A 26,632-nucleotide genomic window follows, 5' to 3' on the forward strand; every position below is an offset into this window, starting at 1 on the left:
CATAATATGAACAAATTATGTGGCAATTCCTTAAGAGATTTAAATAATTTTCAAATGCCTTGGAAACAATTCCTTTCAACTACAACCTCTCAATAGAAAGCAATCATCTCATTTTCAGTATGTGAACTATCCATATGTAAATTACGATAAATTGTCTTAAGGAAAAAACAGAAATAAGTAATATATGAGCTATAGCATGTACCAGTGATGGCTAAGATAATTGTTTCATAAGTGTGTATATTACTTTTTAAATTTCCCAATTACATATCTAATTTAACCTAAAGGAAGTCTATGAAGATTATGCATATAACATAGATCTTACAACTATAATTCATCTCTTATGGCACATCATAATAAAAAAGATGACAGTACAACTACTATTTTAGCAACTGCTAGGAACCTGCATTATAATAAGAATCAAATAGTGGATATATTTGAAGATTTTCTAAGAAGAAACACTAGAATATTTTAGATCTAAACTCAGTACTTATGAACTGAGTATGAGTATGTTTCACAAAAGTAGAACTCCAAACACCTTACTACTTCTACACAAACCCTCAATACACATCAGTAAAACTTTTATCTCATTTGAGAATGTGATGCTTTAAAAAAAATGTGTGGACTGGCTAAAGAACCATGGGAGAAGAGAACTTATGAGGTACATTGAACCAAGAATCAGTAGGAAAAAAAATTACACTATGAATGAATTTAAGATCAGAAGTCCAAATATCTAAGAATAATTTCATGTGAGTTTTCAAGACAAAAATATTGCCATAATAAATGTCTTCAATGAAACTCTAAAATAGTCAATCTCATAAATTTGTATATTCACTTTATAAATAGTCCTTTTCAACCAAAAGAGTACTTCAGATTCAATAGTCATTAGCCTCAAACCAAGGGGGAAAATATCCTAACGAGAAACAATTTCCCACGCTATCTATAATAATAAAGTATCACTACCCAAAGAATAATTTAAAAAGATACTTTGAACTAATATTTATGTTCCTTTTCAAGCTATTTCACTGAAAAATTACTGATACTTAATATTTAAAAATTAGTCAATGTAGTTTTTTTCTTTATAAAAACAGATTTTCATATAACTTGATCTCTGATACAGACACACTCCACCCTCCACACATGCAGTGCTCATTACAGTAGAAGAGGATGCACAGCCACTTTCACCAAGTACACTGAGGCATGCATGAAGCACCACTCCAGGCATGCTTGGAACCCAGAAAGGAGCAGCTCAGCCACTTACAGCAGTGCCAAGTCCATGCTTGAAAGTGCTCTATATAGTCAGTTGTAGACAAAAATATTTCACAATTAAAGTAACTAGCCATAAGGTATCAAAAAAGTATATATTGGGTTTATTATATACAAATTTTAAGCATTTATGCAAAGCTATCCACTCTTTGAATATTTTTAGTGTTCTGAGCCACAGCGCAAAAAAGCAATAATGTCTTATTTCTGAGTTACACATAAACTTGAGGGGGGAAATCATCTTTTTTTTTTTTTTAATGGCCTTGAAAGTAAACCTTGAAGGTACAATGCCCTGGCTCATTATGCCGACAAAAGTACAGTGATTTTTTTCTTAAGTTTTTAATACAAACATACCTTATTTACAATCTTCATTAAACTTTCCCTTTTGGAACAAAGCATATTCAATGTTACTTTTACCTACAATTTAACTCAGTGATACTCAACTAAGGGAGGAGGTATCATTCCCTCAGGCATGTTTATTTGTTCATAATGACTAGGCAAGGGGAGATGCAGCACAACTGGCATTTAATGAAATGAGGCCAGAGATGTTAAAGGTCCTGCAATGCCCAAGGCAACCTGCACAACAAAGGACTGTCCTCCCAAAATGCTCACTAAACACCTGCTGAGAAAAATTAAATGTGTCACCAAATAGCTTTATCAATAGTTAATTTTCCACTGCAGGAATGGATAGCATATGTGCAGTATTTATTTTAAATAAATACAACATCCAGGGCAAATGAGGTGAAGGGTTATTTTCAACTCACCAGAGGCACAGTCTTAAAATGGAATTTGATTATAAACAGGTCAAATATACTAAGTTATCAATGATTACAGCCTCCTTTAAGGAAGGAAAGCGTCAACCAATTTACCCATAAATGTGAGTATCATTTGATAAAAGTGGAACAATGGAAAATAACACCTGAAAACTTTCAATAGGGTTGTTCATAATTACAAGAACAGAATTTTAAAAATCCACAGTCCAAATCTGATAAAGTTTTGCTGTCTATTTAATGTCTCCACATCAGACAGAGTTGAAGGTTTCACAAGTACCTTTTAATGATTTCACTTACTTTGTCTGATATGCTTTTGTATCTTGTGACTACCTACTTTAAAGTATGTTAATATTTCATTTTGTTTAAGAAAAATGAAATTTTACACTATGAATGAATTTAGGATCAAAAGATTTAAAAGTACCATCAAATATAGTCCCATCATTTTGTCAATGTGCTATACTAGACTACAACATAAATACTATTTCTTTTAACTTAAATGGTAAGGTGGCAAGTCAATGTATCAAATGCTGTAAAAGGGCTAAAAGTATTCGAATAATATGTTTGAAAAGCTCTGGGATGAAAATTTTAAATTGTATTTTCAGTGACATTTTTCTCAAGGGCTTCTGATCTGAATAAAACGTTTTAGATTTAATCTTTCCAAAGCATCTTATTAACTCCATCTTCCTTAATATGGTCCCTTCGGTCAAGACTTAATATGAAAAATACAAATATTTATCAATTATCAAATAGAATCACCATGGAGAAATTTTCCTATTTCATACATCTAAATTCAGAACCTTTTTGAAAACCAAGAGTGCATTTCTTAAAAAGAAATATGCAAAGAAAAGAAAGAAAAAAATTTTTTTAGTAATTTAGCAATACCTTTTGAACTTACATTGGTGATGATTCGATGGAGTGAATTTACCAGCACATAGTGAAATGTAGAAGGTGAATTCTGAGCCAGGCAGATCTATAGAAAAAGAAAAAAAAGCTTATTTCTATGAGAAAAATACTCAGTAACATAAATGAAGCCAAAAAGAACAGCAAATAGAAAGTTTTTAAAAAAAAAAAAACACTAAGTTTTTAAGGTCTTGAAATGAACATCAACACATAATAGTGAGAAATACCGATAAAAGTGAACCTATTAATCTCTATAGTCTTTTAGTTTATAAAGGATAACAGGATCAGTAAATATAGTTAGATAAAAACCAATGCTCTCACCTTAAAGTGTTGGTTGTTGTGAGGGCTTATACGAAAGCAAGAAACAAGGCAGTCAATCATTAGATCCACATCTGCAGGCTGACTGCCTCTTGAGAATGGCTTACTTGGATTAAAAAGCAGGTTCTATAAAAACCCCAACAGAAAACTTTAAATACCCATGCAGTATTTCTTTACTAACATGTAATAACATCAACATATTACCCACACAGATGGCAGTAAAATTCAGCTGCCAGAAGAAGCACAAAGCACCCATACTGTGGTTCATCAGTCTAATACAATTCTTCCTATACCATATATAGGTTCCTTTCAGGCCCTAATTGCCACATTATTTTAAACCCAAGTCTGTATATTTATGCTTATTTAAGAAAATGGTGTTTTCTTCATATTCTCAGTCCATTTAGGCTGATGAACACAGTAACAACAAAAACAAGTCCTATGAACTTGTTAACAAAGAATCGGAACTTTAATGTTAGCAATTATCTTTGACATAATACTTATGCTAGAAAATTCATTTAATTTTCTTAAAGTTTGTAGTAGAGAAAGAATAAGCATGTTACCTTAAGATCAACCACCATGGACTGAACAAGTAGGAAAATGACAGAGTTATCTTCCCAATTGATGTAGGTACTTGCTTTACACAGTTTGACACAGGCAATTGCAGCACTTTCTGTCAGCTGCCTACTTCCTCCATGGCCAGCAAGAGCTTTTCGTAGACTGTCCAGAAATAACTTCTACAGAATTCAAATATAGTGATAAGATAATATATGAAGTTTCTTCTATTCCAGATGTACCTAATATTATAGCAAATCAACAGCCTCTAAAACTCATACTATAAAGAATGCATAATTTATATTTGTGGTTTTCAATTTCATAATTTAAGTAGTGGTCATCATTTAAATGTTTCTCAAATTTAAAAAAAAATCCTTTTTCTATTTTCTTTATTGAATTATTAAAGGAATACAAAAAACAGTCCTTCCCAAACAAGCTGTTTTCTCAACTTTTTTTTTTTCCCCCAAGATGGTGTCTTCCTCTGTTGCCCAGGCTGGAGTACAAAGGCACGATCTCGGCTCATTGCAACCTCTGCCTCCCAGGGTCAAGCGATTCTCCCACCTCAGCCTCCAGAGTAGCTGGGTTTACAGGTGCCTGCCACCATGCCTGGCTAATTCTTGTATTTTTAGTAGAGACAGGATTTCACCATGTTGGCCAAGCTGGTCTTGAACCCCTGGGCTCAAGTGATCCTTCTGCCTCGGCCTCCCAAAGTGCTAGGATTACAGGCATGAGCCACCACGCCTAGCCTTCAACTTTGAATTCAGCTGATCATATCTTCTTTTTGATATTTAAAGTCTAAATATTATACTTTCTTGGCTCTGGTCTATGATAAACTGTTCCACCCTTTTCTAACACTCCAGGTTATATTCAACCTTCAGCCTTCTAAATAAGAATATATTCAAGGCTGTTCTGTTGCTCTAAATTTGTTTCTCAAAAAAAATTACCTACTCTTGTGATGTCAACCCCTCTTTACAGTTCATTAACAAATTTCTTCCCTTGGCTTTTCTCCTAAATGAATGCTCAAATGTAACATGTCAAAAACTAAACTCACCCAACACCAGCAAAATATATTCTTCTCAAGTGTACATGGAACATTCTCCAAAACAGACCATATGTTAGGCTACAAAATAAGTCTTAATACATTTAAAGAAACTGAAATCATACAAAGTATGTTTTGTGATCATAATGGAAATGAAAAACCAACAGCAGATAAAAAAAACTAAAAAAAATCACAAATATGTGAAAATTTGTGAATGTTAACTAATAGATCAAAGGAAAAAATATCAAAGGAAATTAGAAACCAACGTGAGACAAATGAAAACGAAAACACAACATACTAAAACTTATAGGATGCAGTGAATGCAGGGCTAAAAGAAAAATGTAAAGCTGTAAACAGTTACATCAAAAAATAAGAAAGTTCTCATTCAATAACCTAACCATATACCTCAAGGAACTAGAAAAAGAGTAAACTACACCAAAGCTAGCAGAAGAAAGAAAATAATAAAAATTAGAGTGAAAACAGAGAACAGAAAAACAATGGAGAAAAATTACAAAACCAGAAGCTGATTCTTTGAAAAAGTCAACAAAACTCTAGCTAGATCGGTTAAAAAATAAATAAATAAATAAATAAAAGAGAGACAGAGAGAAAGACCACCAAATTACTAAAGTCAGATATGAAAGTGGTGACACGGCCAGATGTAGTGGCTCATGCCTGTAATCCCAGCACTTTGGGAAGCCAAGGCAGGCGAATCACTTGAGGTAGGAGTTTAAGACCAGCCTGACCAACATGGTAAAACCCCCGTCTCTACTGTAAAGAAGACAAAAATTACACAGGCATGGTGGTGCATGCCTGTAGTCCCAGCTACTAGGGAAGCTGAAGCAGGAGAATCACTTGAACCCAGGAGGCAGAGGTTGCAGTGAGCCAAGATCTTGTCACTGCACTCCAGCCTGTGGGAAAAAGCAGGACTCTATGCCCCCACCCCCGCCCCACAAAAAAAAAAAAAGAAAGTGGTGACACTACTGATTTTGCAAAAATAAAAAGAATTATGAGACGATACTATGTAAAACTGTATGCCAACAATTTGGATAACCTGGACAAAATGGACAAATTTCTACAAACACACAATCTACCAAAACTAACTCATGAGGAAATAGAAAATCTAAATAGAACTATAACTAGTAAAGGGATTAATCAGTAATCACAAAGCTCCCAAAGAAAAGGCCAGGACCAGATAGCTTTCACTGGTTGATTCCACCCAACATTTAAAGAATGCTTCTCAAACAATTCCAAAATATTAAAGAGAAGGGAACACTTCTCTTCATTAGTTCTATGGTCCAACATTACCCTGATACCAAAGCCAGACAAAAATACTACAAGAAAACTACAGACTAATACACCTTAGGAATACTGATGAAAAACTTCACAAAATCAGCAGCCTATTAAAAGGATGACACACCATGACCAAGTGAAACTTACTCCAGGAGCACAAGATGATTCAACAATGAAAAAATCAATGTAATATACCACATTAATAGAATGAAGAAGAAACTCCACATGATCATCTGAATCAATACAGAGAAACCACTTGACAAAGTTCAACGCCTTTTATGATAAAAAAAAAACACTCAAGCTAGCAATAGAAGGAAATTTCCTCAACATCATAAGAGCCATGTATTAAAAACCAATAGCTAACAACATACTCAATAGTGAAAGATTGAAAGTTTTTCCCCTAAGATCAGGAAAAGGATGAGGATGCCCACTTTTTCTTCTTCTATTTGGCATAATACTAGAAATTCTGGACAGAGCAAGTAGGCAAGAAAAAAATGGAAAATTCATTGAAATTGGACAGAAAGAAGCAAAACTATGTCTATTCACAGATGATATATATGTAGAAATCCCTAAAGATGACACATACACACCAAAAATAAGCTGTTAGAGCTAATAAATTCAAAGTCACAGAATACAAAATCAGCACACAAAAATCAGCTGAATTTCTATACATTAGCAATGAAAAATACTAAAAGGAAATTAAGAAAACAATTCCACTTACAATAGAATCCAAAATAAAATACATAGGAATTAATCGAGGTGGTGAAAAACTTAATAAAAAACTACAAAACATTGCTGAAAGAAATTAAACATAAATAAATGGAAAGATATCCCACGTTCCTAGATTGTTAAGGTAACAATATTACCCAAAGCAATACACAGATTCAATGCAATCCCTATCAAAATCCCAATAGTATTTTTTGCAAAAAAAAAAAAAAAAGGCCAGGTGCGGTGGCTCACGCCTGTAATCCCAGCACTTTGGGAGGTCGAGGCGGGCAGATCACGAGGTCAGGAAATGGAGACCATCCTGGCTAACATGGTGAAACCCCGTTTCTACTAAAAATACAAAAAAAATTAGCCGGGCATGGTGGCGGGCGCCTGTAGTCCCAGCTACTTGGGAGGCTGAGGCAGTAGAATGGCGTGACCCCGGGAGGCAGAGCTTGTAGTGAGCCAAGATCGCGCCACTGTACTCCAGCCTGGGCGACAGAGCGAGACTCCGTCTCAAAAAAAAAAAAAAGAAAAACTCATCCTAAAATTCATATGGAATCTCAAAGAGCCGCATAATAGTCAAAACTATCTTGAAAAAGAATAAAGTTGGAGAACTCACACTTTCTTATTTGAAAACTTACTACAAAGCTACAGTAACCAAAATAATCAAAACAATGTGGTACTAGCATAAGCACAGTCATACAGACCAATGGAATAGAGAGCCTAGAAAGAAACCCTCACACATATGACCAATTTTTGACAAAGGTGCTAAGACCATTCAATAGAGAAAGGACGGTCTTTTCAACAAATGATGCTAGGAAAACTGATTATCCACATGCAAAAGAATGAAGATGGACCCTTTTCTTACATCATATACAAAACTTAACTCAAAATAGATCAAAGACCAAAACTTAACAGTAAAGCCATAAAACTCCTAGAAGAAAATATAGGAAAAAAAATATTTTCAACATTGGATTTGGCAAAGATTTCTTGTATATGATACCAAAAAAGCACAGGCAACAAAAGAAAAAACAGATAAACTGGATTTCATCAAAATAAAAACTTTTGTATATCAAAGGACACTATCAAGAAGATGAAACAACAATCCACAGAGTGGGAGAAAATACTTGCAAATAATGTATCTCATAAGGGATGAATAACCAGAATATAGTAAAAATTCCTATAACTAAAAAAAAAATAGAGCCTTACAAATACTTTAGTTTTTTTAAAAACTGAAAATAGATGAACCAAGCCATTGCCTCAAGAAATAACAGTATAAATAAAATGAAAGCTAAAATTAATGAAACAGAAAAATTTAAATGCTAGGAAACAAAATCAAAGCCTAGGTTTTAAAGACCAATAAAATAGTAAACATGAACGAGGAAAGAGAAATGAGTAAACAGTTACAAACATGGATACTAAAGATAATTATATGAGAATATGGAAATATAATATAACCTTTATATAATTGTACAAGTAAAATATGTAAGTATTATATACAACTCTGCACTGATAAAACTGAAATATATATTTTCTAGCAAAGAACAAACCATCAAAAGTGACTTTAAAAACAACAGAAATTCTTCAAAAAATCAAAAATAAAATAACCATATGATCCAGAAATTACACTTCTGGATATATATTCAGAAGAATTAAAAGCAGGGTCTTGAAGTTATTTGTACACCCATGTTCACAGCAGCATTATTTATAATAGCCAAAAGGTGGAAACAACTGAAAAATCCATTGGCAGATAAATTTAAATAAATAAAATGTTGGTATATACATACAATGGAATATATCACTCAGCCTTAAAGAGGAAGGAAATCCTGACATGCTACAACATGGATGAATACTATTTCAGCCATAAAAAAAAGAATGAAATCCTGTCTTTCAAGGCAACATGAATGGAACTGGAGGACATTATGCTAAGTAAAATAAGCCCATGTCAAAAAGACAAATACTGTATGAGTCCACTTATATGAGGCAGTCAAATTCAGAGAGACAGAAAGTAAAAGGACGGTTGCCAGGAGTTGAGGGTAGGGAAGAATGGAGAGCTGTTTAATAGATACAGAATTTGTTTTGCAAGATGAAAACGTTTTGGAGATTGATCGCACAACGATGTGCAAGATAGTGCTACTAAACTGTATGCTTAAAAATGGCTAAGATGGTAAATTTTATGTTATGTGTATTTTACTGCATACAAAATTTTAAAAAGAGACAGAAAAACTACACAGATCCATAAGGGAGCTCAAATAAAAGGTGATTAATGAGTTATTTTATATAGGCAATAAACAGGCTAGTTCTAGAAATAGCATAAGAAACCAGTAGCAGTACTTGACTTAGGAAAAAAAGTATAAACTGAAGGTCAAGAGTGAATAGGAAGCTTACTTTTCCACTGAATTCCCTTCCTGATATACAGTGAAAATTTCCATTATGTCAATTTATTTTTTTTCTTTAAAACTAATGATAAGCAAAAGTCAAAGGAAATCTTAACAGCTCCTAACCTTGATGATTTTACAATTTCTATCTAATCAGATAATTTCCATTATTTAAATTATTCCGGGCCATAGAAAAGACTGATAGTTCCTGAATTCACATTACTAATTTGGCACAAATAACTGTCAGAATAATTAGTTACTTTCAAAAGTGATAATGCATATTATGTTAAATATACATATTTTCTAAGCATCAGAAAACTGAAGCACTGGAAGGAAATGTTTTATTAAGCAGCTACCCAATACATTTGCCAATAGCCAACCAAGTTTACCTCAGACACACACAAACGAACATACTAAAAGTAAAGATTTCCAAATATATTTCAGCTCCAAATTTAAAGTGAACGTTTAAATAACATAGAAACTATCTGACTGGATACAATTCAGCTCTAAAACTAGAGTTCAGGGCCCTTTATCTTTTGTTCATTACTAATTTTAAATTTTTTGATGTATTAATATTTATGAAGAACATAGTAACGTTTTCATAGCTATACAGAGATCAAATCAAGGTAATTAGCATACCCATCATCTCTTATCATTTCTTTGTGCTGGGAACATTCAACATCCTCCTCCTAGCTCTTTGAAACTGTGTAACATATTGTTAATTACAGCCATCTTACAGTGGTATACAGCACTAGAACTTACTCTTCCTATCTAGTTGTAATTTTGAATCCTTTAACAAATCTCTCCCTACTCTCCCCGCACCCTATCCTTCCCAGCCTGTAGTATTCTGTTCTACTTTTTACTTCTATGAGATCAACCTTTTTTTAGCTTCCACGTATGAATGAGAACACGCAGTGTTTAATGTTCTGTCCCTGGCTTATTTCACTTAATGTCCTCCAATTCAATCCACGTGCCTCAAAATACAGAATTTCATTCTTTTTTATGGCTGAATACTATTCCATTGTGTATATATACCATATTTTCTTTATGCATTCATCTGTTGTTAGATACTTAGGATGATTCCATATCTTGGCTATTATGAATAGTGCTGCAATAAACATGGGGGTACAGATGTCTCTTCAATATACTGATTTCCCTTCCTTTGGATAAATGTCCAATAATGAATTGTTGGATCACATGGTAGTTCTATTTGCAGTTTTTTGAGGAACCTTCACACTGTTCTCCATAGTGGCTGTACTAGTTTACATTCCCACTAGCAACATTTAAGAGTTCACTTATCTCCACACCTTTGCCAGCATTTGCTATTTTTTGTCTTTTTGATAGTAGCCATTCTAACCGGGGTGAAATGATAGCTCACTGTGGTTTTGATTTGCATTTCCCTGATGACTAGTGATATTGAGCTTTTTTAAAAAATATATCTGTTGGTCATGTGTCTGTCTTCTTTTAAGAAATGTCTATTCAGGTCATTTGCCCATTTTTTAATTTTTTTGTTGTTGTTGTTTTGTTTTGTTTTTTGCTGTTGAGATGTCAGAGTTCCTTGTATATTCTGGATATTAATCCTCTGCTGGATACATACTTTGCAAATATTTTCTCCCATCCTGTAGGTTGTCTTTTCACTCTGCCAATTGTTTCCTTTGCATTAATGTTAATTTTTTAAAGAAAAGTAACTTAAATGCTTGACAATATGGAATTTAAAATATGGTACATTCAAGCTGGGTGCGGTGGTGCATGTTTATAGTTGCAGCTATCTGAAGGCTGAGGTGGAAGAAGATCGTATAAGCCCAGAAGTTTGAGACCAGCCTGGGCAATATAATAGCAAGACTTAGTCTCTTTTTAAAAAAATGGTATAGTCAATTTAGGGAACACCATATAGCAGTTAAAGACAATGACCTAGATGAACAATGGTTCTCAAACTTCAATGTGCATCACAGTCACCTGAAAGACTTAATAAAAACTGCTGTTTTTAGTGAGAAACTAAGTATTTAGTTAGAAACTAAGAACTGGCATTTCTCACAAGTTTCCAGGTGACGCTGATGCTGCTGGTCTAAAGACCACACTTTGAGAAACACGGAACTATATACCTATCCGTCTATCTCCCCATCCTCATAAAAATGTAGAAGCTAGACTGGAAGAATACACACTTAACCTTTTGCAGTGGCTGTCCCTGGGAAAGAAAAAAAAGAAATTAGTGGGATTTGTAATTAAGTCAGAATTTATGGAAGTATTACTTACTCACAATTTTAAAAAGCCATATGAGGACTAAGCTCTGATTTTTTAACTTGCCCAAACTCCTACCTAAGGGGTCTAGGAAGTCATGCCCTACAAACCATAAATTCTCATCAGATGGGTTTTATTTGACGCTATATATCGTGACTTACTTTTCAATCTGACTCTGGCATAACATTATGAGACAAGGAAAAAATATTTAGCCCCAAAATATATTTCCTTGCCATACCCTGAAATTGCCGTGCAAAGTCTCCTGTGGGGAAAAAACATCCACATTCTACAGAGAATCCCCTTTTCCCTTTGTTTTCCTTCCTTCCTTTCCAGATCCAGGAGATAATCGACTAAGAGCCAGGCACCCTTTTAGGTCTAATAAGAAACATTTTACAACCTTCTCTCTCTCTCAAGTCTGCTGAGAGATTCCTCTGCACAACAAAACCTGGTCTCCACAATCCTTTATCTTAACCTGGACATTCCTTTCCATTAATCCCAAGTCTTCAGACAAACTCAACCATCAACCAGAAAACGTTTAAATTTACCTATGGCCTGGAAGCCCCCACTTTGAGTTGTCTTGCCTTTCTAAACCAAACCAATGTATTTCTTAAATGTATCTGATTGATGTTTCATGCCTTCCTAAAATATATCAAACCAAGCTGTACCCCAACCACTTTGGGCACATGTTCTCAGGACCTCCTGAGGGCTGTGTCACGGGCCATGGTCACTCGTATTTGGTTCAGAATAAATCTCTTAAAATATTTTATAGAGTTTGACTCTTTTTGTGGACACATATATAAATTTCTTAAAAGATGAGCAAAATATAAAAATGTTAATAGGAGTATGGGAAACTGTTACATTCTTTGTACATTTCAAATATTTCTTTTTAAAAAAAGATACTATAGTCAAAAGAAACAGGTGACTGGAAAAACATTTACAGACTAAAAGTGTAGGATTACTGCTCTTAATATACAAAAAGTTCCACAAATTCATAAGGAACTGGAAGCAACATAACCGAATAATAGGTAAAGGAAGTCAACAGACACCTGCAAAAGAAAACATGCAAATGGCAAAGAAACATATGAACTGTTTTCAAACCTCACTAACCTTAAAAAGAATAAAAATTATAATGAGATACTATCTTTGTTCTCAACATTTATTTGAGAATTTTAATTAATGCTCTCATTTGGAAAATTAATGTTTAAGCCATTAATACTTTTTTCTTTTATATCACTTATTTAATATGAACTTTCAGAATAGTCATGTAACCACAACCACGATCATGACATAGAACATTTCAAACATCACAGTCCATCCCCTACTGCTCCTTTGCAATAAATTTCCTCCCCTAACTCTCACTCCTGGCATCCACTGATCTGCTTTCTGTCCTGAATTTTGTCTTCTCTAGAAGTTTTAAGAAATCATATAGTATGTCATCTCTTGAGCCTGGCTTCTTTCACTTAGCATAATATTTTTGAGATTTACACATGTTGCCGAATCAGTAATTCCTTTTTATTGCTGAATAGTATTCCACAGTTTCAAGGCATTACCACTGGTTTATTCATTCACCAGCTGATGGACATTTGGGCTGTTTTCAAATTTGCGCTATTATAAATAATATGTATACTCGAGTATATATCCTTGAGTGAAGGTATATGCCTTTGTGTGATTTTTTATTTTCATATTATAGGTACACAACATAATTTTCATTTTCTTCAAGATTGTAACTTGCCTTCAACATTTGTATCTATGGATTTATATTCACAGATATAAATGTTTAAATCTATACACATATTCTTGTTCCTAATCTTATGTTATCATTCTATGCTTGAAAATTTACAACATATTTTTAATGCTAGTATCTACTGTTTGCTTCCTTTCTGAATGACATTTTTTCAGCTTTATTGAGGTATGATTGAAAAATAAAAGTTGTATATATATTTAAGGTGTACAACATGATGTTCTGATAAACTTATACATTCTAAAATGAGTACCACAATCAAGGTAATAACATATCCATCACATCACACAGTTTACCTCTGAAAGAGAAGGTAAGAATACCTGAGATGAGATACTATCTTACCTTATTAGTGTGGCAAAATTTTAAAGATTTAACAACAGCTAATCCTGATAAAAATGCAGGAAAACAGGCAATTCAGTGGGGATGAAACTCTGACCTGCTGCAACTATTGGGGAATGTAAATCTAGTAATAACTATTACAAATTTTAAATGCAAATGTTCTTGACACAGGAACCCCCAGTTTTTAGATTCTAGTCTACAGAATTAAGAGCATCAGTTAACAAGGATATATGAACAAGATACTTACTTAAGGCTTAGCTAAGTGTCAAAAAACTGAAAACAACTGAATATCCACCCATTCAGTGAAATGGCTGAGTAAATGAGGCTCATTAGTGTAACAGAACGTTACCTAATATTGAAAGGAATGTGTTAGATCTCTATCAACTATTTTGAGGAACAGCTAAAATATTTTCTTAGATAAATAACGATGCAGAGTAATGTGCATAAAATAATTTCATTTTAAAATACAACCACCACCACCCTACGTATGTATATTTTGCATTTGAATATATGGGTAAATAGATGTTAGTGGAAGGATACATACCAGCCAATAACACTAACGAGCTCAGAAGGAATGTGAGTAGAAAAGGGTGAGAATACTATTTTTTTTGTTTTGTTTTTTTGTTTTTTGAGATGGAATCTCACTCTGTCGCCCAGGCTGGAGTGCAGTGGCATGATCTCAGCTCACGGCAACCTCCACCTCCCAGGTTCAAGCAATTCTCCCCGGCTCAGCCTCCGGAGTAGCTGGGATCACAGGAGCCTGCCACCACGGCCAGCTATTTTTTTTTTTTGTAATACATTTAAAAATACATCTTTTAGCCAGGCGCAATGGCTCATGCCTGTAATCCCAGCACTTTGGGAGGCCGAGGCAGGCGGATCACCTGAGGTCAGGAGTTCGAGACCAGCCTGACCAGCATGGAGAAACCCCATCTCTACTAAAAATACAAAATTAGCCGGGCGTGGTGGTGCATGCCTGTAATTCCAGCTACTCAGGAGGCTGAGGCAGGAGAATCGCTTGAACCCGGAGGCAGGGCTTGCACTGAGCAGAGATTGTGCCACTGCACTCCAGCCTGGGCAACAAGAGTGAAACACCATCTCAAAAAAAAAAAAAATACTTTTCTTTTTAATCGAGAAAGATTTAAAAATCTAAACTTTTAAATCTAGAAAATACCAGAAAAAAATTAAAAAGCATACTTCAAAAATCTTGGCACCTGCCAGACAACAAGGTAACATGCTGAATGATTCTATTTGTATGAAACGTCTAGTTTAGAATAAGTAAATCTATAGAGACAAAAAACCAGATTACTGGTTGCCAAGGGCTGCCAGTGAGGCAAGAGGAACGGGGAGTGATTACTAATGGGTTTCTTTTTGGGAAGATGAAAATGTTCTGCACAGAAACAATGGTGATGATTGTACAACTTTGTTAATGTACTAAAATCACTGAATTTTACACTTCAAAAATGTAAATTTTATGATATGTGAATTATATCTCAGTAAAATGAATAATATCTTCTGGGAAGAGAGATCTGACCAAAAAAGCTAGGAGACAAAAAAGAACAAGGCTGAGGTGACTACATGCAAATTTTAAATATCTATATAGTAAAAAGAACTCAAAGTTTAAAAATGAAACCAAGTAAAAATGTACACATAAACCCTTACAAATCAATAAAAGACAAACAATTCAATGGAAGAATCAGCAATTCCCTGAAGATACACAAATAAACCAGTAAACACTTAGAAAGCTACAGTTGTGATTATTAAAACGTAAATTCACTCGAGTACTACTGAATTTATAACTTATTTATTTCTATTTTTCCAATAAACAAACAAAACAAAACAAAACAAAACACCCTACTGTATTAGTCAGGGTTCTCTAGAGGGACAGAATTAAGGGGATAGATACTTATTACAAAGGGGAGTTTATTAAGCATTAACTCACACGATCACGAGGTCCCACAATAGGCTGTCTGCAGGGTGAGGAGCAAGGAGAGCCAGTCCAAGTTCCAAAACTGACAAACTTGAAGACTGACGCTGGAGGGCAAGAAGCATCCAGCACAGGAGGAAGATATAGGCTGGGAGGTTAGGCCTGTCTCTCTTTTCACATTTTTCTGCCTGCTTATATTCTAGCCACACTGGCAGCTGATTAGATGGTAGCCAGCCAGATTAAGGGTGGGTCTGCCTTTCCCAGTCCACTGACTCAAATGTCAATCTCCTTTGGTAACACCCTCACAGGCACACCCAGGATCAATACTTTGTATCCTTCAATCCAATCAAGTTGACACTTAGTATTAACCATCACAAGTCCACCCTTTGTCAACTTGAACCCATACATATCTCCTGAGATCATACATAATCTTCAAATAAAGATAATAAGGTCATAATTATGCCTAACATAATACAATTATCCTTTGTACAACCAGAAACACACCTATCCCAACCCAAATACTAAAAGTTAACAATACTTAAAATGCTGATGTGAAGTCAATAAATCTTAAGTCATATGATAAAAGAAAAAGGAAATAAAATGAAGATATTTTCTTAGTACAGGTGTATACATGCACAAACATGTTTTTAACAAACGGAGGAAGAAATACTCATGACAATTACAGTCCTTGTTTCTGCAGCTGTTCATGCAGTCGTAGATGGTATTGATGACTACCTTCTTCTACTAGCCATTCTGTATTCCCTTTGCCTTCAGCAAGCACCTCAGCAGGTGGTGGTTTCCTGGTAGAGTGACCCAAACCTTCATTCCTGAAGGGTCTGGGTCATTTGTAGTCCTGCCTGGATGGGGCTGTTGTAGTTTCCCATTTACCTTAATCACAGGGCATGGCAATACACGGTAATACTAAAAGACGCCCTAATGGATCTCCATGCATACTCTTCTTTACCTCTGCTGTGGAGTAGTAGACTGATTTCATCTTGATAGTCAGGGTCAATCACCCCAGCCAACACTGTAACTCTCTTCTTAGCCTGTTGACTTAAAGGTAGGAGGAGCCCAAAGTGTGTCCAGGTAGCAATCTTAACTTCCAGTTTAATGGAATCGTTGTATCTCCTGGTGGCAGCGTTCCTCCCTCTGGAACTAAGACCTCTAGGCCAGCAGAACATAATGTCTCAAGAACGGGAAGAAAAATTTTCTAGTGGATCACTAGGGGTGATGGTGAGTGATTCCTGGACCCGGGAATCCTGGCTACGGGAGAAACAGTACCATATATTGGATGGTGATTCAGAGCATACACAGCCTTCTGTAAAACTTTGCTCCAGTCCTGCAAAGTACTGTCTTCTAGTTGGTATTGTAACTGTGACTTCAAAAGGCCATTCCGCTGTTCTACCAATCCAGCTGCTTCAGGATGGTGGGGAACATGGTAAGACCAGTGTGGCCAGGCACACTGGCTTCATGCCTGTAATCCTAGCACTTTGGGAGGCCGAGGGGGGCAGATACAAGGTCAACAGATTGAGACCATCCTGGCCAACATGGTGAAACCCCAACACTACTAAAAATACAAAAATTAGCTGGGCATGGTGGCACACACCTATAGTCCCAGATACTCGGGAGGCTGAGGCAGGAGAATCGCTTGAACCCAGGAGGCGGAGGTTGCAGTGAGCCGAGATCGCGCCACTGCATTCCAGCCTGGTGACAGAGCAACACTCCATCTCAAAAAACAAACAAACAAAAAAAAAAAACAGTGAATTCCATGAGCATGAGCCCACTGCCACACTTCTTTAGCCGTAAAGTGAGTGCCTTGGTCAGAGGCAATGCTGTGTGGAATACCACGATGGTGGGTAAGGCATTCTGTGAGCCCATGCATGGTAATCTTGGCAGAAGCACTGCACACAGGATAGGCAAACCCATATCAGGAGTAAGTGTCTATTCCAGTGAGGACAAATCTCTGCCCTTTCCGTGATGGAAGAGGTCCAATATAATCAACCCGCCACAAGGTAGCTGGCTGATCACCCCGAGGAATGGTGTCATATCGAGGGCTCAGTGTTGGTCTCTGCTGCTGGCAAACTGGACACTCAGCAGTGGCCATAGCCAAGTCAGCCTTGGTGAGTGAAGTCCACGTTGCTGAGCCCATGCATAACTTCCATCCCTGCCACCATGGCCACTTTGTTCATGGGCCCATTGGGCGAGGAGAGGGGTAGCTGGGGAAAGAGGCTAAGTGGTATCCACAGAACAGGTCATCCTATCCACTTGATTATTAAAATCCTTCTCTGCTGAGGTCACCCGTTGGTGAGCACTCACATGAGATACAAACATCTTCACAGTTTTTAACCACTCAGAGAGGTCTATCCACATACCTCTTCCTCACATCTCTTTGTCACCAATTTTCCTATCATGCTTCTTCCAAGTCCCTGACCATCCAGCCAAACCACTGGCTACAGCCCATGAATCAGTATATAATCGCACATCTGGCCATTTCTCCTTCCACGCAAAGTACACAGCCACGTGCACTGCTCAAAGTTCTGCCCACTGGGAAGATTTCCCTTCACCGCTATCCTTCAGGGATGTCCTAGAAAGGGGCTGTAGTGCTGCAGCTGTCCACTTTCAGGTGGTGCCTGCATATTGTGCAGAACCATCTGTGAACCAGGCCCTAGTCTTCTCTTCCTCTGCCAACTGATCACAGGGAACTCCCTATGACGCTATCGGTATAGGAGGGGAGAGAGAAGGCAGGGTGGCATGAGTGGAGACTATGGGCATTTGAGCCACTTCCTCATGTAATTTACTTGTGCCTTCAGGACCTCCTTGAGCCCGATCGTGTATGTACCACTTCCCTTTGATGATGGAATGCTGCTGTGCATGACCCACTTTATGGCTAGATGGGTCAGAATGCACCCAGTTCATAGATAGGCAGTTCAGGTCACAAGGTGACTTGAAGACCCACAGTCAAACATTCAGTTTCCACCAAAGCCCAGTAACAGGTCAAGAGCTGTATCTCAAAAGGAGAGCAGTTATCTGCAGAAGATGGCAGAGCCTTGCTCCAAAATCCTAGAGGCCTCCGCTGTGATTTACCTACGGGGGCCTGCCAAAGGCTCTAAACAGCATCCTTATCTGCCACTGACACTTCAAGCACCATTGGATCTGTTGGGTCATATGGCCCAAGTGGCAGAGCAGCTTGCACAGCAGCCTAGACCTGTTGCAAAGCCTTCTCCTGTTCTGAACCCCACTCAAAACTGGCAGTCCTTTGGGTCACTGGATAAATGGGCCAGAGTAACACACCTAAATGAGGAATGGTGCCTCCAAAATCGAAGTAGGCCCACTAGGCATTGTGCCTCTTTCTTTTTTGTAGGAGGGGCCAAATGCAGCAATATTCTTCACCTTAGAAAGAATATCTTGACAGGCCCCACACCCCTGGAGCCCTAGAAATTTTACTGAGGTAGAAGGTCCCTGAGTTTTAGTCGGATTTATTTCCCATCCTCTGGCACCCAAACGTCTCACCAATAAGTCCAGTGTGTTTGCTACTTCTTGCTCACAGAATCCAATCAGCATAATATCATTAATGTAATAGACCAGTGTCATATGTTGTGGAAGTGAAACATGACCAAGGTCTCTCCAAGTAAGATTTGTTTATATAAATTAGAAAACTCAAGCAGTTCTTTACGAGTGTAGCGCACCTCCTCATGGGTCACACTCTCAGCCTCACCTCTAGGGACCTGCTAGGACTTTAGTCTGGTTATAGGTCTAGAAGCAAACAGGGGTGTTGGGGGTGGCTCCTGAGGAGAATCAACATTATCTTGCCTGACAACTGACTCAGGGGAGGCCATCCCTGTTACCTCAAGCAGCACAGGGTTTATCTCTTCAGACAAAAGTAGAAAGGCTGATGGCAGCATGGCTCAGGGAGGGGATGTTGCCACTACTGGGGATGGGGAAGCTGTTTCTTCTGGCAAAAAAGTTTCATCAGCGTTTACAAACTCAGAGTCCCCAGCTTCATCAGGGTCCTCCCACACATGTCCTTTCCAAGTTGCAGTGTCCCATTCTTTTCCAATCAATGCCCATACTTTAACAGTAGACACATGGTTAGGCTGTACATGCACCTTTTGTTGCAGGTCAGCCACTTGCATGATAAGAGTTTGTGTTTTTTTTTTTCACAATTTCAGCTCTTTTTCTACAGGAGATAAGGGTCTCACTCAGGTCAATCTTAGCAGATTTGAGGCTCAGTATCTGCTTCTGAAGCCAGGAGACGGAATCCCTGAGTTCATCATTTTCTTTCACCACTTTGTCCACTGAATTTAGGAGCAACCAACCAGCTTCATCATGTTCCTTGGTTCTCCATATATGGTCAAAGGTATTATGTATAGGGTCACTAAACTCCTTGCTTCTCATTAGCGGTGAATCAGGAGTGTCAAATGCATTTATTTTGCAAACTCTCTAAACAGTTCACGCCAACGACTATCAGTGTTCTCCACAATATTAGAAGTAGAGTCCTTAGCATTTTAGGGTCTAATCATATTAAGCAGCAAACTCCAGAAACCCCCAAACAAACTAAGAAACTCCATCCTTAATATTCCGTTCCTCTAGAACCACACTCTTTGTACCAAAATCTCTATTAGGGTTCTCTAGAGGGACAGAAGTAATAGAATATTTATATAAAGGGGATATTAACTACTAACTAGCATGATCACAAGGTCCCACAATAGACCGTCTGCAGGCTGAGAGGCAAGAAGAGCCAGTCCAAGTTCCAAAACTGAAGAACTTGGAGTCTGATGTTCAAGGGCAGGAAGCATCCAACACAGGAGAAAGATGTAGGCTGGGAGGCTAGGCCCGTCTCTCTTTTCACATTTTTCTGCCTGCTTATACTCCAGCCATGCTGGCAGCTGATTAGATGGTGCACCACCCAGATTAAGGGTGGATCTGCCTTTCCCAGCCCACTGACTCAAATGTTAATCTCCTTTGGCAACACCCTCACAGGCACACCCAGGATCAATACTTTGTATCCTTCAATCCAATCAAGTTGACACTCAGTATTTATCATCAAACCTACTATTTTGAAGGGCTCCAAAACAATCTACCATGAAAAATGGTGTCCTCATAATGGAAAAGTTGAGATATACACCTAAGTGGAGTAACACGCAATCACAGACTCTAAAGGATTACCTGGTTCATTTATTTACCCTTTAATGTATAAATTCCCTGTCCAATACTTCTACAAAGTAATACATCATTCAGCTGATTCTGAACATCTCCATCTACAGGCAAACCATGAAGGAACCCATCTCATGTTTAGCCAGCTAAGAGTATTTATCCAAAAGCAGCAAAAAAATGAAAAAAAAATATTTGCAAAACAAACCGCATATTGAAATTTCAGTAAAAACCTAAGATTAATACTCAGTTCTTTTTTTTTTTTTTTCAATCGCCTAGGTGATTATTTAAAAAAATTTTAAGAGCCTCCTAGAATTACCAGTTGTCATGGTGCCAATTTCACTATAGATGGTATATGCGAGAGCCTTACCTTCCTGGCAAAATTCTTTGAAAACTGTTCTAAAATACTTAAAATGAGTTACTAGATAATTTCAGTAGCACTATATGGACACATACCCTAAGTACATGCAAATAACACACTATAAAAGTGATGAACTCAAGTAGGGCAATCCTTGCAGTGAATATTAGAGAAACTATGTTTAATGATAACCGAGGTATCGTTTAGTCTTCTCAGACAAAAGAATGAAACTAAGGGATTATTTTAAATCTTTGATCATTGCCTGGTATTATTTTCCCTCTGCCAAGTAAAATTATGTATGAGTACGTCTCTTCTAAGTCCATCAAACAAAGAAACCTAAAATGATAATTTAAATGGTTCCCTGAAATACTTTGCTTAAATAATAAGCCTAAAGTAATACACACCTCGAGTAAAATAAACTGCTTCACATCTAGATATAATGGAAATAATTTTGCCCTCCTTACCTTATTCATGTTGTTTTCATCAACCACATCTTTGGATATATCCTGGATTATCTCTGGACACAAGATAAGGAGAATGATTTGTAGTGGCCAAACTGCTGCTTTACGTTTGGTGCTTTCAGCAAAACCATCCACCAAGTCAAATAGCTTTTCTGCACATTCTGCATGAAAAATATATTAAATGACATTATTAGATAGGAACAAAATCCCTGGCATTAAAGTAAAAGCTGACACTATGTAAAAACCCAAGGGCAACATTTTAAAAATATAAACATGGAATTTCATTTAAGCAACTACACAAATGCATTCTGGTAAGTAGACAAGCAATGTAATACTGTCTACGTGTTAGAAGAGCTATCTTGATCTACCCTGGAAAAGCTCACATTTTAGAATGGATGATCGTGTATTCAGGCTCACTGTGCAGGGCCTTATGCAAAGTGTGATGTACCCAAGCAACAAAGACTGAACAGCTTCCCAAAAAGAATTACCAAAGTTCTCCAGGAGTCTGTATTCTCTGCCTTGCAGTTGTGTCTTACATTATAGGTGAGAATATTACTACTTTATACACATCTCCCTAAATACAGAATAAAGCTTCAGAGCCCATGCTTCTCTACAACAAAGAGCCAAACATCCCATCCTATCACAACTCTAAAGATCTGACCTTCATTTCAAACTACTTTGTTTGCTCCAAGGAAAGGAAGAGGGTTGGGCGTAATTTAGAAATGTAAGAGAAAAGCAGTATTTCCTATTTGACACCAGTTGACAATAGAAGATGTAAAAGCACCTTTATAACAAAAATAACTTGGAAAATGATGATAGATTTTTATGTCACAAGTAGGCATTTAAAAGACAAAAAAAAAAAAAAAAAAAATCAATCGTATCCTTACCAGCCATATCAGTCTGTGGGATCTGGTATAGTTTTGTAAATTCATCTGGATAATTTTCTACCCAGTTCCAAAATGCCTATAAATAAAGAACCACATGTCTTTATATGAAAGCAGTGATCTTTTGTAATATAGTAAATGTCACAAACTTCTAACTTCCTTCATAATAATATTACAATGTATTCTTCCTGAAAATTAATGTGAAACTATCACTCAAGTCATAACTTTTTGATTCAGGATGCTAACAACAGCAAATTTTATCACCAAAAACAAAATTTTAATACCATAGAGGTTGTAACTTACCTTTTCCAGGCTATTTATAACTGCTAACTGCGCAACCTTCTTTAGGGCTTTAAATTTAAATGCTGTTTCTGGAAAAAAAACAATTTTTAAAAATTAACTCTAGAATAGGTTAACACAAATACAACTCAGAGCAAAATAACTTTCCATTTACGTATTACTTTTGCTCCAATATTATCTGTAAGCAATGAAAGGTAAAGACACCTAACATAAACCCAAAACTTGACAGCTGTCTGCTAGGAAAGAAAAATTCCATAAACAGCAAATATGTCTTGGATGTCAATGATTGTGAGCTTTTTCTTTTGTTTTTAATAACTTGCTTTTTCAAAAAAAAGTATAAAACACATACAGGATATTGATTCTTCCTATCCATGAGCATGGAATGGTTTTCCATTTGTGTCCTCTCATTTCTTAGAGCAGTGGTTTGTAGTTCTCCTTGAAGAGGTCCTTCACATCCCTTTTAAGTTGGATTCCTAGGTATTTTATTCTCTTTGTAGCAGTTATGAATGCGAGTTCACTCATGATTTGGCTGTTTGTCTGTTATTGGTGTATAGGAATGCCTGTGATTTTTGCACATTGATTTTGTATCCTGAGACTTTGCTGAAGTTGCTTAACAGCTTAAGGAGATTTTGGGCTGAGACGATGGGGTTTTCTAAACATACAACATGTCACCTGCAAACAGAGGCAATTTGACTTTCTCTTTTCCTAACTGAATACCCTTTATTTCTTTCTCTTGCCTGATTGCCCTGGCCAGAACTTCCAACATTATGTTGAATAGGAGTGGTGAGAGAGGGCATCCTTGTCTTGTGCCAGTTTTCAAAGGGAATCCTTCCAGTTTTTGCCCATCCAGTATGATATTGGCTGTGGGTTTGTCATAAATAGCTCTTATTATTTTGAGATACGTTTGATCAACCCCTAGTTTATTCAGAGTTTTTGGCATGAAGGGCTGTTGAATTTTATCAAAGGCCTTTTCTGTATCTATTGAGATAATCATGTGGTTTTTGTCATTGGTTCTGTTTACGTGATGGATTACTTTCATTGATTTGCGTATGTTGAAACATACGTATGGTGAACAAGCTTTTTGATGTGCTTGTTGGGTTCAGTTTGCCATTATTTTATTGAGGATTTTCACATCGATGTTCATCAGGGATATTAGCCTAAAATTTTCTCTTGTTGTTGTGTCTCTGCCAGGTTTTGGTATGACCATGATGCTGGCCTCATAAAATGAGTTAGGGAGGATTCACTCTTTTTCTATTGTTTGAAATAGTTTCAGAAGGAATGGTACGAGCTCCTCCTCTGGTTGAATCTGGCTGTGAATCCATCTGGTCCTGGACTTTTTTTGGTTGGTAGGCTATTAATTATTGCCTTAATTTCAGAACTTGTTATTGGTCTATTCAGGGATTCGACTTCTTCCTGGTTTAGTCTTGGGAGGGTCTATGTGTCCAGGAATTTATCCATTCCTGCTAGATTTTCCAGTTTATTTGCATAGAGGTGTTTATAGTATTCTCTGATGGTAGTTTGTATTTCTGTGGGATCAGTGGTGATATCCCTTTTATCATTTTTTATTGCGTCTATTTGATTCTCCTCTCTTTCTTCTTTATGAGTCTGGCTAGTGGTCTATCTATTTTGTTGATCTTTTCAAAAAACCGGCTCCTGGATTCACTGATTTTTTTTTTTTAAACAGATTCTTGCTCTGTCGCCCAGACTGGAGTGCAGTGGCACGATCCTGGCTCACTGGCAAGTTCCGCCTCCTGGGTGCACGCCATTCTCCTGCCTCAGACTCCCGAGTAGCTGGGACTACAGGCGCCTGCCACCATGCCCGGCTAATTTTTTTGTATTTTTAGTAGAGATGGGGTTTCACTGAGGCCAAGGCGGCAGATCACGAGGTCAGGAGACTCACTGATTTTTTGAAAGGTTTTTCGTGTCTCTCTCTCCTTCAGTTCTGCTCTGATCTTAGTTATTTCTTGTCTTCTGCTAGCTTTGGAATTTGTTTCCTCTTGCTTCTCTAGTTCTTTTAATTGTGATGTTAGGGTGTCAATTTTAGATCTTTCCTGCTTTATCTTGAGGCATTTAGTGCTATAAATTTCCCTCTACACACTGCTATAAATGTATCCCAGAAGTTTTGGTACGTTGTGTATTTGTCTCATTGGTTTCAAAGAACATCTTTATTTCTGCCTTCATTTCGTTATCTTCCCAGTAGTCATTCAGGAGCAGGTTGCTCAGTTTTCATGTAGTTGTGTGGTTTAGAGTGAGTTTCTTAATCCTGAGTTCTAGTTTGATTGCACTGTGGTCTGAGAGACTTTGTTATGATTTCCATTCTTTGGCATTTGCTGAGGAGTGTTGTATTCCAATTATGTGGTCAATTTTGGAATAAGTGCAATGTGGTGCTGAGAAGAATATATATTCTGTTGATTTGGGGTGGAGAGTTCTGTAGATGTCTATTAGGTCCACTTGGTGCAGGGCTGAGTTCAACTCCTGGATATCCTTGTTAACTTTGTGTCTCGTTGATCTAATGTTGACAGTGGGGTGTTAAAGTCTCCCATTATTATTGTGTGGGAGTCTAAGTCTCTTTGTAGGTCTCTAAGGACTTGCTTTATGAATCTGGGTGTTCCTGTATTGGGTGCATATATATTTAGGGTAGTTAGCTCTTCTTGTTGCATTGATCCCTTTACCAACATGTAATACCCTTCTTTGACTCTTTTGATCTTTTTTGTTGGTTTAAAGTCTGTTTTATCAGAGACTAGGATTGCAACCCTACTTTTTTTTGCTTTCCATTTGCTTGGTAAATCTTCCTCCAACCCTTTATTTTGAGCCTATGTGTAACTTTGCATGTGAGATGGGTCTCCTGAATACAGCACAGTGATGGGTCTTGACTCTTTATCCAATTTGCCAGTCTGTGTTTTTTAATTGGGGCATTTAGCCCGTTTACACTTAAGGTTAATAGTGTTATGTGTGAATTTGTTATTATGATGCTAGCTGGTTATTTAGCCCATTTACATTTAAGGTTAATATTGTTACATGTGAATTTGTCACTATGATGCTAGCTGGTTATTTTGCCCATTAGTTGATGCAGTTTCTTCATAGCATAGATGGTCTTTACAATTTGTTATGTTTTTGCAGTGGCTGGTACCGGTTGTTCCTTTCCATGCTTAGTGCTTCCTTCAGGAGCTCTTGTAAGGCAGGCCTGGTGGTGACAAAAATCTCTCAGCATTTGCTTGTCTGTAAAGGATTTTATTTCTCCTTCGCTTATGAAGCTTAGTTTGGCTGGATATGAAATTCTGGGATGAAAATTCTTTTCTTTAAGAACAATTAGCATATACAGATGGCCTCTTCTATCTCCATGTGAATTTAGGATGAACTATGTATGACATGGTGCTGGAAATTCTTCTACTTGTGGACTAATTTTGGTGACCATCATTCTGTCTCTGCAGTCCCTTAAGCAGACTGACTATGATGCATGTCACATGAAACAGTTTTCTTTCTGTTCTATTGTGGAGTTTTTCTGGGGCTGGAGAAAATTCTTTTAAGTATTTTTTCCAAACACTGTCTATAATTACCAGACATGATATAAACACATAAGGTGCCAACCGGAATTTACTCTAAAGGGGACTTTCCCTCTCAGACTTCCAGTCAGCTCACACTTGTGCAACAAAGTGCATGCTGTCCCCTAAATATGCAGGCAGAACTGTTTCTGCCTATTTGGTATCTATAGTCCTCTACAGTCACTTCTAGAGAGACTAGACCAAATTTCTACCAACTTCACTGGGCAACAATGAATCATTTTATCTCAATGACTCTTGTTATCTTCAGACCTGAAACTGATTCAGAGACCATGGGGCCCACAAACCTAATCAGAGTAACGTGTTCATTGAGTACACATGCAGACATGAGAATCTCCACTTTCCCCTTTTTTCTCTTGGTAAAACGTTCACAAATGTGCAGGTAACACCTGCTGCTACTCCAGCCATTCGGGCCCTAAATCTGCAGCTCTACATTTTGTATCCAGGTCTTGAGATTT

At 37.0% G+C, this 26,632-nt stretch overlaps 1 protein-coding gene across 13 annotated transcripts in view; it reads right to left on the reverse strand.

Annotated features, from left to right (window-relative positions):
- NF1 (neurofibromin 1) overlaps nucleotides 1-26,632 on the reverse strand; it is a 282,946-nt gene that overhangs the window by 169,367 nt on the left and 86,947 nt on the right. For 12 of the 13 annotated variants that reach the window (XM_024235642.3, XM_063718573.1, XM_063718572.1 and 9 more), the window contains 6 exons: nucleotides 22,618-22,685; nucleotides 22,318-22,393; nucleotides 21,434-21,591; nucleotides 3,812-3,985; nucleotides 3,255-3,377; nucleotides 2,929-3,003 (listed from right to left, as the gene is read on the reverse strand). In XM_024235642.3, coding sequence (XP_024091410.2) covers nucleotides 2,929-3,003; nucleotides 3,255-3,377; nucleotides 3,812-3,985; nucleotides 21,434-21,591; nucleotides 22,318-22,393; nucleotides 22,618-22,685 — 674 coding nt within the window. The remainder of the gene's footprint in view (nucleotides 1-2,928; nucleotides 3,004-3,254; nucleotides 3,378-3,811; nucleotides 3,986-21,433; nucleotides 21,592-22,317; nucleotides 22,394-22,617; nucleotides 22,686-26,632) is intronic. The other variant, XM_063718574.1, reaches the window with a different exon arrangement.

The sequence above is a fragment of the Pongo abelii genome, chromosome 19, assembly GCF_028885655.2.
Source record: "Pongo abelii isolate AG06213 chromosome 19, NHGRI_mPonAbe1-v2.0_pri, whole genome shotgun sequence".
Taxonomy (NCBI): Eukaryota; Metazoa; Chordata; class Mammalia; order Primates; family Hominidae; genus Pongo; species Pongo abelii.